This window comes from Leptonotus elevatus, chromosome 1 (assembly GCF_054856555.1).
Source record: "Leptonotus elevatus isolate MCC_2025b chromosome 1, RoL_Lele_1.0, whole genome shotgun sequence".
NCBI lineage: Eukaryota > Metazoa > Chordata > Actinopteri > Syngnathiformes > Syngnathidae > Leptonotus > Leptonotus elevatus.
In genome coordinates, this window is record NC_141239.1 from 33,079,402 (window position 1) to 33,093,643 (window position 14,242).

Genomic DNA, 14,242 nt, shown 5'->3' on the forward strand with positions numbered 1-14,242 from the left:
ATATTTCATGGAATAAATCAGGAAAATATATATTTAATGAGCATCAAGTCATTATTTAACTGGAACAAAGAAGACTGAATTACTGTATATGGGCATGTGTTACAAAAGTAAAGTTGTGCTTTTTGTGTGTGTGTGGGGGGGGGGGGGGGGTCATTCATAATCATTTTAAGGTAACATTACAACAACAAAAAAGTCATCATTTATGAAAATAAAGTAGTAATTTTACATTAGTAATATTAGGTTAGAGAAAAACCTTAATATTACAGAATAAAGTCATAATTTTACAGGAATATAATTGTATAATTATGTGAGAAAAGTTCACAAAACAAAGTCATAGTACAATAAATTATTTGCATGTTACAAGAATACAATTTTAATAATACACTTTTTTTGTTTGACCAGTTTGACAGCCTTCCATTAAAATATCGTTACTCATAACATTCTTATTGTTGTTGTTGATCCAGTGCCTTGGCTAACAGCAAAAGATACCTGTTGCGCAGCAGTCCTACTAGTCACTGCAGTCAGTCACGTGATTCTCAAAAAGTGAACTAAAATGGTAGCTAAGTCATTGTTCAAAAACAAACCTTTTCATAAAGATTAACTGCAAATGTGCTAAAAAGTCAAATAAATATAACTGAATTGTACTTTAATTTGCTACTCCCTTCATTTTTTGGCTTCTAAGACATTTTCATTCATGCTAATATGTTTGATTGTAGGTCATGTTTTTAAATGTATTTTATTTAATTTGTATTCAATTCAGTGCATCTTTCCTTTGCATTGGAACCAGTCACTGGTCTAGTGAATATAAATAAATGAAATAACATAACACTTGCATGATGATGATGATGATGATGATGATGATGATGAGGATTAAGATGAGGATGAGGATGAGGATGAGGATGAGGATGAATTGAGGGCTGATTGCAAGTGTCATTGCCACAATGCAGGTTGACATTGTTATCACATGTGGTGCATTGGTAAACCCAGGAGATGCCTTCAGAACACTTACCCAGGGTGGGAGAAATCAACTTTTCGGAAAAATTGACAAACTGTACTGCCACCCATTGGCATTATCATTCACTTACATAGAGAGCATATTTTTTTGCACGAAATGTGTCATACCTTGGTTGTCCTCGTCCATGCTAGCAGACTGCGATTCAGGGTCCCCCCTGACAGAAACTTCCGCCTCACGAATGAGATTTTAATTTACGGCTCAGAAGCGTGTCCTAATTCCCCCCGACCGTCCGGCAAAGCGTCAGACGCACAGCTCGTCTCGCAGGCAGCGTCTCGTTTGGGGGAACATGCCAGCCATTTGGGCTTCGACCACCTTCCGGTCCACCCCCTTTCAACCGAAGATGGTGCGTTTTAGGAGGCGGCGGCGGTGGGTTCTCTGCAGCCCCCCTCGGTCAATAGCGGAGAGTGTCGGCGATACTCAAGTACTTGTACGCCTCCTCCTTCCTACGGTAACGGAGAACTAAAGCCGCGCAGCTTCCACTGTGCAGAAATAACACGGAAGTTAGTTTATTTGATTTCAAAATAAAAGTACTACTTCAACGGTGGCACACGGCTCGGCGAATCGACTGTACGCTTTCGAAACGTAAAACCGGAATGTGTCGTGTTTTGGTGTTGAATCCCACTGGCGACTTGCCTCGCACACAAAGTGGTTATCGTTGATCAACCTCGCGTGATACACAAATAGACTCACGAAATGCTGCTTTAAAACTTAGAATGTTTTATTTTTTAATACTTAACTGAAACAAAAAGAGCATTTTGTACCTCTTAATAATTTCACTCCGTTTTTTTATATAATCCAAAGCAATGTTTGTTTGATGCGTTCAATGACTATCGGTCTTTCATAAACGTCCACATCGATGCATTTTCAATTATGATTAATATTATCCTCATTCGGGTCTCGGGTGAGCTCAGCTGAAAAATGTTGGATTCGATGTGAATGTCTTTTACATTTCTCCAATAAATTTATTTTCATCTTGTGGGAAAAATGGGAATTTGTGAAATACTGTGTAACAAATATGAGCCAGTCGTATTGATATTGAAATGGATTAAATGATGGAAATGTACATTGTGCAAGTTTTGGAACATGAAAAAACTAAATGGAAGATTGCCTCCATTTTAAGTTTAGAGGTACATGAACCCTGTCAGGGTAACATATGAGCTAGAGCCTAACCCAGCTGACTTTGGCACAACCTCACCAGTGTGTGCCAGGCAATGAATTAGCCTATAGGCTAATTGCCAGGCACATATAGACAACCAACCATTCACACTCACAACTTTAATTTACAGTCTTCATTGAAGCTAGCATGCATGTTTTGAGGATAGAAGAGAAGAGAAAGCCGGTGTACCTTCCTAATACAACCCAAACAAGCCCGGGGACCTAATTGTGAGGCAAAGAGTCTTACGTAATCGTGGACAATTATCAGGTGAGGAAATCATGGAATGGAAAACACACGTATACCCAAATGGAGACTCAGTGTGTTTCTACAACACACATGGTTTTGATTATTGCATTCCTGCCTCCCTCCTTGTGCACGGGGCTGGGGGTGGCTCCCACTTCCTGTGTTAGGATTCCAATGGTCAAGCCTGAACAGCTGTATTAGCCGTGTTCAAGTATTTATTCAAAGTTGTCTCTTGCGAGGATTCTTCTAAATAAAGAAATAACCAGACATGATGTAAACTGTTTTACTGCTGTTTCCTGTTTTAGCAAATGTTGCAACTTCAAGTAAAATGGGAGGTTTAGTTCATGCTACTTAATTTATATCAGGCCCTGTGATTGGTTGGCTCCACACAGGATGGTTGGATTCTAACCCTGAATCTAGGAACTTGGTCGTGGTAACCACTCGTACACATGCTGCCCTGGAACTGCAATATTCCATACAAATGCTCACTTCCCACCTTTTCCACCAAGCGATAAAGTGAGTAATGAGATCAGGACAAGAGCATTCAAGTGTCGGAAATGAGTCAATGGGTTTTGGGGGGAAACAATTAAAGTGGTCTTGAAATAGATGTTATTAGATATGTCTGAGTCAGACAACATCATTGTGGAGATATGCAGCTGAAATCAATGTTTGAACAAAGTCTCCATTAGTCAGCTTGATGCAAAGCACATCATCTTTGACTATGAGTTCATTATTTCTGTGCTACGAGTGGGAAACTAGGTCAAGTGCTGCAATGATGTTTGTAATTAAAACCAATTCAATGTATTTACATTACATTCCAGAAGTGACCATATGTAATATTTTAATACTTTTAAAAGTGCTTGATGACTCTCTCCATACACATATTAGCATTTCTTACATTCTTACAAACACTTTTCAGTAGAGCTGTTGAATATTTTTACAATTGATTATTCTAACAATAATCAGATACAATCATGGAAGAATTCATTTTGCGTGATACACAGCAAATCGGTCAGTGTTAAATTTCCAGTGTTTGACCAAATATGCAGTAAGCAGTGTTATTTTTAACACTGTTTTGGATTTTTAAGTTACACTGTCAGAGTAAATTCCCTTGAGTGTTGGGGTGGATTTTGGGTGTAACCGGAATAGCACTACCTTGAGTGCTAAATTGAACACACCCTCATTTCCGATGAAGGCGTTCAATAGCGAGTGATTTAACACCAGATTTTAGTGTAGTTTGGCAGAATTAAATGTTTAACACTAGATTTTTAACAGTATACAGTGTTGGAGTAACACTTGTTAAGTGTGAAAAAGTAACACTTTGAAAAATGTCAGATTTACTCTCATTGGTGTGGACACATATAAACACTCTTCTAGTGTTAAATTTAACACTGTCAGTGTTAACCTAACACTGGTGATTTTGCTTTGATATGCATGTGAGGAGCAGATATCCTTTTTGTCCTTTCGGGGTCGCCATCGCCACATTCTACTGTAGTATCTGTGACCTGGGCTGGTGAGTGACGTGGGTGTACAATTGGCTGGCTGTTAACTGGCTATAAGCCAGTCTGCATTTCCTGTGCTTCTGGGCCTAAGTTTTGGCTGTGTATGAATGTGCTTGTTCTAAGTTTAAGTTTCTACCATTTTTTTTTTCAATAATGTTATTCAAAGTGCACCTGCAACAGCTCCTTGACCACCTGTGGATGGATTACAATTCATTCTAACTAGCAGTGGTTGGCTCTATCAAATTAGCTGATGATGTTTACTGTACTGTAGACGTGCAGTTGTGTAAGTCAGTTGGACTTTGTAGTAGCCAGACTGAATGTTGACTTTCTTTTTTGGATGAAATAATCCCAAACTTTGGACATTGTCGATCTGCAGTAGCATTTATCCGTTTGGAATAATGATCACGACTAAGCTTTGTGGCAGATATTTTGCTGCAAAATCCTGTGAAAAATATACATAATGTGAAATTAGATATGTTTAAAAATACAGTGAAAAGTGGGATGGCTTTATAGCAGAGGTGGGCATCGAGGGCCGAAGTCCTGCAGGTTTTGCATGTTGCCCTTCTCCAACACAGCTGATATATGATCAGCTCATCAGCAAGCTCTGCATAAGCCTGATAATGAGCCTGTTGATTGGAATCAGCTTGTATTGGAAGTGAGAAACCTCCAAAACCTGCAGGACTCCGGCCCTCGAGGACCGAGATTGCCCACCTCTGCTTTATAGAGTGAACTTTTATAGTGAAAATTTATGACCCCCACCCCAAAAAATTGTAATTACCGCAAATCACTTTTTTTTTTATATATTAGACAAGGCTATGGTCTGACTGAATGAAGTTCTTTCCTCACTTCCACTGTCACAAGATTGTATGGCAAAGGTGAACGAATTCTCTTTTTTTTTTTATTAGGCATGACTTTGGCCTGAGTACAAGAACAGTGAAGAGGGGAATTTTTCATCAAATAACAAAGGATAGGCACCCCAAAAACAAAATGAGTGAATAGGTAGGCAAATTTTGCAAATGCTGTACTGCAAATATGTCGGCATTCGCAGTGCAGTGAAAGTGCTCCATGTTAACAAAATATTAAATGACAGCCTCCACACCGCAAAACAAAGCCACTAAGTGATGTGATCAAATCTGTGTGTTTTTTTTGGGGGGGGGGGGGGTTGCAAACCACAAACCCCTCCCCTCACCCCCGAGGAGGCACACGTCTGGCAGATTAGGCCGAGCGTCGCGGGGGAAACGTCTGCGGTTGTCCTGACCGACTTCACGTGACCTGATTGAGCAGTCTATCACTTCATATGCTCCAGTCGCAAGGCGATGCCCAGAGGGGCATTCGAGCACCGCCACCCTCGCCCCGCCCCAAATGCAGCCACAGTCAAAGGAAAACCTCGCATCTCTTAATTGATTGAAAATAATTTTGTAACGATTTTGACCCAGTGTGTATGTTTTCATGGCTGAAGATGTGAGGTTCGGCAGCGAGAGGATGTGAACGGCTTTCACACATCCTTCGGAGGACGAGGGGGTCCCGACCTTGGCTGATGGCGTGTTTGGAACGGCTGACGGGAAGCAGAGAGTGACAGGATTTCCTACTTGGACTCAATGGTCCGGGTCGGCATTCTTCTGAGTACTTTACGTGTAACTTGCTGGGCGACGTTGTGGTCATTGTGTTAAAGTCAGTGTGATTGGGATTGGCACATCAATAGCACAATATTTGTCTTCCCTCCGCAGGAAATAATAGGAAGTGAATTCACCTTTTCCAGGGTTAAACTATCAAACTGAATAAAAAAAGTTAACATTCTAACATTAATATTACTTGAAGGTTTTTTCACAAATTAAAGCGTCAATTTTCGCCAAAATACCCCAAGGATACAAACATTATAGTACACTTTATACGCAATTTGCTTGTCTTGTTGAAATTTGCCCGTTTAAGACAGTCCAGTTTCATCTGCTTGGCCAATGACAAGTGAGCATATCGGTGAAGATAAGAAGATTGAACAAGCAAATTAGCAGCTTCTGTAGTATCCAGTGTTGTGGAAAATAAAGCAATACAAGCATTTTCACTCATGGATGCAGCAGTTCATATACGTCATCAAACACAAATATACTCCGTCAACAAATTCACGGAGCAATCAAGTATGTGCCACTTGTCAGACATTGTCACTGATGGCTAAAGCTATTTGATAGAGCCATCAAAACGCAGTTGCAGCTCTGCTTACCTTTTGGTTTTGAGACACAATGTTCCTGTTAAATAGGGCTTCTGCATGTCAGAGAGTGTAGTCTGGCAACTGTGACTTGAAAGTGGTTTTGGATCTTCACCCAGCCTAGCTACCGAGTCATGGGCGGAGAAACTTTGGTTGCATGGAGTTTCAGGATATGTAAATTAGCACAAGGTACATATTTTCAGAAATGATTAGATAACAAAACATTGATGTGTTTGATTTTTGGAACTAAAAATGACGGATGACTTTTACGTCAAAGTGAGACTATTTGTGCTTTGTTTTTGCACCTTTGTTTGGATTTTCAGCTTAATGTAACTCGACAGTGCAAATGTCAATGAGTTCTATAATTTCACTATTAATTTAATACAGTAACATGCAATTATGTTACAAGAATTGCTACAGGATAATAATAAACTCGATTGTAAGCGCTGAATTCTTGCCTCCATTGAATAAGAAGACAAGACACAGATGCCTTTTGACTGTTTTCCAAATAAACAGTACCAATAGAACATTTGTGCGATATTTGAAAGTGTTTTTTTTTTTGCCTTGCAAATGACTCCGCTCATCCCCCCACTCTTCTTCCTCTTCCTCCTCCCCCAATGCTTTGTTTCACTTTTGAGGTCAGCCCTCCTCGGCCCAACATTTTTGCATCTGCAAGTCAACACGAGTTGAACTGAAGGTGTATTTCAAATGCACTGAATAATCCGAGCACAGCTTCAAAAGACATGAGAAAGAAGTCCTTTGTAACCCTCTTGGCTTGTTTCGCAAAAATGGATTTGGGTCATTCCACAACTGGATGACATTTTCTGCCACCTGCCTAATGAAATTTTAAATAAATACATTTTAATTATAGTTGTCCTACAACAAATTGTAATTGAAGTTGTAGTAAAAGTGATTCCTAAATATTTGTAATGTCAAATAGTTTTTGAGTACGGTCTAAAAGTTATTTTCTTTTCTTTCTCCATCTTTTATCTTCAAGCATAGCTTTTGTTTTATCACAGATAGAATTTAAATAGTGAGAATTGTGCTCTATTTTTTCTAGCACACAGAGGACAATAGAAAAAAAAGTGATCTTATATGACTCAGCAGAAATTATATTGTCAAATTACTTGCAATTTCTAGATATTTAAAAAAAAAAATCTACCACAAGGGAGTGTGTCATTCTACTCAATAAAAACCCCCACAAAAAAACCATTAACATTAGTAGCCTACTTTTCAGTTTTTAATACATGGCTAAATTCTTGATCGGTTAGCATAGCAACTACCACAGTGAGCATATACTCAAGAGCAAAAATTCTGAACATTAGCACTGATTTGCAACTCTGTTACTGTGACTACTGTAATACTTTTTCATATATAATCATTTGTTCTTGGTTCTGCAATATTTTTTAAGCAAATCACGGGGCTCAGTCAGTGTCTGTAAAAAAGTTGCACAGTAATTTCTGGACTGGTCAAATAAAATAACATAATTTTTATTAGTCCCACAACGGTGAATTTTGCATATATATGTGTACTGTATATGATGTGTGGTTTATCTGTTTTTCTCAAAAACCTAAGAAAAATATATGAACTAAATGTGTTTTTCAAAGGTGTTGGTTTAGGATTGACCTATGATGAGAGTTTGTGGAATATTACTGCCAATGCAGACTCGTATCAATAAATGCCTGAGCTGTCTGTGGTGCTGAAAACGCTAACACATTTGACTTTCTTTTTTGCCTGTCATTACTGCCTTCCTGTCACCTTCGGTCTTCGGATCAATATTATTTGCCACACTGTTTACTATAAATAACCTTGTTCCGTGCCAGGTTGTGATCCTGACATGTTGTTGACAAAGGCTAGACAAACTGCAGATTGAGAAGTCACAACCTTTAAATGATCGTTCTGTGCTCTTAGGAGGACAACAACAAAGTGATCAGCTGATCTCACCTAGTTGTATTCATGTGAGGGTTCCTAAAGAATTCATTGTTAAAGTGGATTATATTAATTATACAGCACAGTTGTGAAAACAACCAATCTGATTCACTTTTACTGTTAAATTAATATTTTTAATTGTAGATATTGACAAACTTGTGCAATTATTGAGGCCTTTATTTATTTATTTAACTATGCATCTGCTGTTTCAATTGTGACAGGGCGTGGCAGATTTAGGACTCAGACGCAGACATAGGAGTTGGCAGATATTTATTAAACATAAAACACCTCGTTACGAGGGAAAACAAAGGCTATAAAATGTTAAACTAAAGGCGCTCCAAAAAGGACGATATCTAATCTACAAGTGACCTGAAATAAAAGGAGAGTAAGAATTTTCAAAATAAAACAGGAAATGAAAAGACAGTAAACCTCATCGCGGTGTGACACAATTAGAGTGACACATTTTTTTTAGTCAAGTGTCTGACTCCTACCTCAATATACTTCTGAGTTTACAATAAATTATTATCTTGTGTCCAGCCTGTTTTCGATGCCTTTGTCCAAATTCACAAGGCTTGGTCCTCTGAATACCGAATTTGTCGGCTGCATGACGTCACTCCTGGCGCGACCCCACAATCCGCACAGATTTACACATGATTGGAGTGTCGGTTAATGCGCTACCAAAAAAGCAGCATTGACAATCCATTCCTATGTGTGTCCGTGCGTGCTTTCAAGTCGCGCCGGGAGTGACGTCATGCAGCCGACAAATTCGGCCTTCGGAGGACCCAGCCTTGTGAATTTGGACACAAACTATGTCTCCCGATTCCAACGCAGGTGAGGATCGTTATCAGGCTTCTCCAGAGCTGTCATTGGAACCAGCTGCATTGGCAGCTCTTCTCAGTGTGTTTTGCTTTTGGTGTTTTTTGTTAAAGAAGGGGTCCACCCTGCACTGTTGTCAGCCAATCACATTATATTTACTTTTATGTGTTGTTATCCAGCAGTTAAAACATCATTTTTTTTCTGTGAGTTAATACAAGTTTTATGATGGTGACCATTCGTACCTGGAACAAACGTTTTCACTCGACATTACCAATAGATATTTTTTTTTTTGAAACTCAAACATCTTGGAAGTCAACCAGCGTACTGTGCGGACTTGTTCCAATTGCACACAGCACATCTCGTGGCAGTGGCTCTCGTCTCCTATCTGTGAGCCGGCGCAGAAGCCAACGGCTAAATGTGCTTTCATCTTCTTGATTCCACACCCCCTTTTTTCTGAGGGTACACACGGCAGTTAGCAATAAAGGGGAGGCCAGTAAATATAACCCGATTTATCCTTCATCTATAAATGTCCGTGTGTGTGTGTGCGTGCCAGCCTCCCCTCTACGATAAGTATATTAAAATATTTTCCCCTGGCAAATCCCTGAGAAATAAATCCTCTTTTTTTTCCCCAGCGAGGGGGGAGGGGAGGGAAGGCGTTGTCTGTCACTAAGAGAAATGTGGTTGCCTTGGCAACATGTGATGGTTTTTGTACCGCTGCCTGGCATCAAGATTGGCTCGGAAGTTTGCTGGGAACGGAGAGGATGGCACAAGCTGGAAGCGAAAAAGGAGTATGTTCCGATCGTACATCTGGGATCAGTACGCTCTCAAATAGGGGTGTGCAAACTTTTGCGCGTAGTGGAAAATGTTTTAATGATGAGCCAGTCCTTTCAAAGATTCAAGAGTCAAGGTTCGAGAATATGCTTATTTGTCATCTGCATAGTTAAGAACACAACGGTAGCACTGAACAATGATTTCCTTCATTTGATTGTTTCCCTCCAATTGAACAATTACCGGTAGATGGACATCATAAAAGAAAGGGGAGCCAAGACAATGTACAGTACATAACAATTTGTAGATAAGGTTAAAAACGAATAATAATTTAAACTTGTATGCATATAACATGTAAACAGAATGTGTAAAATTGTATTGTAACATTTTCTTTTAATAATTAACTTTTTTTTATTAATTATTATTATTTCGTTTTGGAAAGCATATTGTATTTTTTTTTTTTTTTTTACTGATTTGGTAACTCAAAAAGTTTAAAATAAAAGAAAAAAGACTATTTGGCTAAAAAGATGAGCAATAGCTAAACATCAGAGCCGTATATAGAGAGTATGCCTGTGATTGGTCAACTGCTGGTCACATGAATTACGGATGCCATCTTGTTACCCCGCTGAAACAGAGTTGGCCAAACTCTCTCTATATACAGCTCTGCTAAACATAAAGTACTGCTGCCCCCTTGTGGACAAAGGTTTTTTTTCTTCTAAAACTGGTACATTAAAAAGTATGCATTTGTTAATTTTTTTTATTATTACTATTTATTTTGCTTGTTAAACTGTTATTTTATTTATCGTAAATACCAAAACACTGGTAAAATTATATACTAACATACCAGGTCCATCATGTAACATTAAAAAAATAAAATATGACACTTAAAAAGTCTGGTAAAAATTAACTATACACTTTTTAGAATTTTGAAGCAGTGTTGTACAATTTGTATTGTTGATTTAGTGAAAAGGCTGAGCCTGTTGGTTTGATGAATTTATTGCTTTTACAAATTCATTCATCTTCAACATTTGCACAATAGAGAATGAAGATAAAAGCATTTTCTGCCTTTGTTTGAAATTGTAAATGCCACCTTTCCTTTTCGTGCAGTATTGGTGACGAGCAGAAATAACAAAGATTGAGTGTGATGGCTGGATGAGCGCATGACACATTTCCTTCAAGACTGCAAAGTTTCCACTCGGAGAGCTGTGGTGAGGTAGCCAGTGTACTCGCTTCGACACGTAACCTCAATTCACGTGTCCACACAAAAAAAAGTCATGCTTGTGTGCTCCGTGTCCATGAACAGGTACGGTATTTCAGTTTTGTTGTCGTCACTGCAGATACATAAAATTGAAACGTCCTAGCAGAAGATGCACTGCTCACAAAAATTTGGGGAGAATTCGGCTTTGGGGTGAAATTTTAGGATGAACCGAAAATGCACTGTATGTGTTATGTGTTGCTATTTGCTTACTAGGCATCAAACCAGCATCAAACTGGTAGAGTGTCCGCCCTGAGACTGGGAGGTCGTGGGTTCAATCCTCGACCGGGTCATACCAAAGACTATTTAATAGGGGTGTGAATTGCGATTCATAGGTCACAATTCGATTCGATACCGATTAATCCCGATACGAATCTCTAAATTGATTATTACGATTTTTTTAAACTCAAATTTAGAAAATACTAATCAGTAAACTTCTACATGCACACTGTAAGATTTGTATGAAAATGTTTAATCTGAAACATCAGGCTTATAACTGAGCCACTGCATTTAACAAACAGGTTGCAGTCTGTTTCATGCTTGAACAGCACTGAAATAAAATATTAAGGCTTAATGTTCCATTAATATAACATTCTTCCATGCTTGATGTGTGAAGCCCAACCCTAAGACGTTTTGTAGAATATTCCCATAAAAAATGTATGTTTAAAAATCGATTCCGCCACATATCGAATCGATTCGAGAATTGCGCGCTGTAATATCGCGATATATTGCCAAATCGATTTTTTCTAACACCCCTACTATTAAGACTATAAGAAATTTGCTTCTCTGCTTGACACTCAGCATTAAGGGTTGGAATTGGGGGGTTTGATCACCAAATGATTCCCGAGCGCGGCTCCTGCTGCTGCTCACCGCTCCCTCGGGGGATGGGTTAAATACGTAGAACAAATTTCGCCCCCACTTAGTTGGGTGTGACAATCAGTGGTACTTTAACTTGAATTTTAAAGTGGAGCATCCTGGAAAGGAAGATCCCTCCATTTGTCATTCCCACTCAAGGCTTCTCGTTTTTCCCCTAATAGAATTTTCAGTTGGAGGGTTAGATCAGGGGTTGTTAAGTCTTTGGCAACTTCCGGCCTATACAAATTCCGTATACTTGACTTGACTGTGTTGCAAGCTGCTGATGACTTGACACTCTTACGAAGCTAGGTGGCCACTTCCTTTTTAAAGCCTCGTACCGTTGATCAATTTGTAATGCAGTCCTGGTGTCATGATGTCAATATGTGAACAGCAAGATGAAGATGATTGTTTAACTTTCAATTCTGATTGATCCAGAGCAGACATTTATTAAACCATTCATAGATTAAATACCGATTGTGAATGTTGTCGTTCAGCTCCTTGTTAGAGAAGAGCAAGATGTGTGTGTGTGTGTGGGGGGGGGGGGGGGCAAACCGCCAGTGCAGTTGCACATTTAAATGTTTACATAAGGTCAAATTACATTCACCTGTAAAAATTAAGTCTGGTATGCAGGCTCCCTCTAGTGTCAGGTGAAAGAATCACTGCTTAATACAATTTAGTTGTATTTAACTATTAAGTTCCTTTAGTTTCATTTTTTATATATTTATGTGCAATTGTAATGTTTGAACTGCATAATGTTACAGTGGACACTGCCATTGTGCATTTTAGGTGTTCACCTTGAAATTTCACCCAAAAGCCCAATATCCCAAACGTATATTTCTTTTTTTAAATGTAATGTATGAATGTTGATAGTACATGATCATACATTGACATCCACAGAGCAAAAGGCAGTGTCACGCCAGAGGGAGAAAAAAAAAATCCGGAGCAGCTCCTGAATCTCAAGCGGGACCCTTCGTCCCCACTCACGAATCATCTCCGTCCTCCACCAAAAGGCACTGGACAGGCGTGAGGGCGTGGCAAAAGGTTGCCAGCTGCCTTCGTCACCCGGCTGGCGGCGAGAGTGTCCTCGTCCTCATCAGGAGGCTCGGTATTCGGCACGAGTCGGGTCATGGATGTCGACGTCAGTGGATCTCAATGTGGACCTGATTATGCACAAGAAATAGCAAGGAAATGAAACGTTTTGGACATGAAGCCGACATGTAATGGTGGCCTTGACTTCCACAATTTTAACTTAGAACACAACCATCCTAAATCTTTGTTCCCTATCAAATGGTAATGTCATTAAGCCCTTCCAGCTCTCTCTGGCATTGTACTTTATAAAAACATACCGTGATCAATCATATAATTAAATCGAATAGAAAGATTTTAAGAGTTGCTGCATCATGATTCCATGCAAGCATTGTGTGGCTCCCTCTGGTGTACATCTTAGCACACACATGTAACATGAAAAAGGTTACAACTGCTCAGTAAGCTGCAGTAATATAGTATGTGTCCGTGACTTTTGTTTGATTGTATGCTTACATGTGTTGCTACACTATTTGTGTTCAAATGTACCAGTATGTTGCTTAAAGGGTTATAAGGCCACAGCATCAATGCTGGAATTGGTATAAATCTTAGCACACTTTTGTAGAAGTTGTTTGGTTAAACTCACAAAGTGCATACTTAAATATAATTTTTTTCTCCCACAGAAAATAATATTGTAAATAGAAATGGAAGGTTCCTGGGTCAAACTGTAACAAATTTAACAATCATAAAGCATTTATGAATTACAACTTGTTAATGATAACTACTGTGGTACTGTGTTGACTGTTCCTGGCAAGATAAAGGTGAAAAAAGAAAGAAAAATCATTTAAAAAAATAATAATGTTAAAACACTCGAAAATTATTGTAGGCAATCAAGTAGTCTAAATGTGGTTTTATTCAGCCACTTTACTGTCAGAGAGCTGACACGAGTTCATGTCGAACATAATTGTTCCCCCCCTGTGTGTTCTGTCGTTGTGTCCACTTGACCTACCTGAAGTCTGACATTAAACATCATCGAGGCGACAAGGTAGATGTAGGGGAATCTGATTCGCAGTCGCCAGGCCAGATCGAAGAATATCAATAAAGTCCTGGTCAGGCCTTTAGAAAACACTCCGTAGGTGCGACCCGCGGTGCCCGAGAAGCGGAGCACCAAGTGAGACAGCCCCGTCATAGAGGCCAACAAGTCAGATCACTCGGTGGGCTGAGCGCGGAGAGAGGCGACCGGTCGGGAACGACGGTCCATGTTTTACGCCACCGAATGACACCGGCGTGAAATTGTGAACGCCGGCTTTGTTTGTCTTCTACTGGCGGCAGTGCTCCACCCAACGGATGCCTTTCTGCTTATTACTCCTTTTGGTGTTGTTGTTTTCATTCGGGGGGGAATGTTTATGGTGTGACACACAACTGGACTTTTTTTTTTTAACCCCGAATTTATACTGTCAGGCGAATAGACGCAAGGAAA

The 14,242-nt window shown here is 39.4% G+C and overlaps 2 protein-coding genes and 1 long non-coding RNA gene across 3 annotated transcripts in view; 1 reads left to right on the forward strand and 2 right to left on the reverse strand.

The window, feature by feature from the left end:
- Window positions 1-1,472, reverse strand: part of cyth3b (cytohesin 3b) — a 37,543-nt gene extending 36,071 nt beyond the window's left edge. The window contains exon 1 of the mRNA XM_086093312.1: window positions 1,123-1,472. Coding sequence (XP_085949438.1) covers window positions 1,123-1,141 — 19 coding nt within the window. The 5' untranslated portion in view covers window positions 1,142-1,472. The remainder of the gene's footprint in view (window positions 1-1,122) is intronic.
- A 7,235-nt stretch (window positions 1,473-8,707) lies between these two features.
- Window positions 8,708-13,543, forward strand: LOC147181748 (uncharacterized). Its single transcript, XR_015094141.1, has 3 exons — window positions 8,708-8,876; window positions 10,737-10,932; window positions 12,637-13,543. It is a non-coding gene; the product is annotated as an uncharacterized LOC147181748 (long non-coding RNA).
- smim10l3 (small integral membrane protein 10 like 3) lies at window positions 10,610-14,156 on the reverse strand. The gene is made up of 2 exons (XM_086069274.1): window positions 13,772-14,156; window positions 10,610-12,899 (listed from the first exon to the last, which is right to left on the reverse strand). The coding sequence occupies exons 1-2, from the start codon at window positions 13,949-13,951 to the stop codon at window positions 12,879-12,881; spliced, it is 201 nt and encodes a 66-aa protein (XP_085925400.1). The 5' UTR covers window positions 13,952-14,156; the 3' UTR covers window positions 10,610-12,878.
- Window positions 14,157-14,242: the final 86 nt, after the last annotated feature.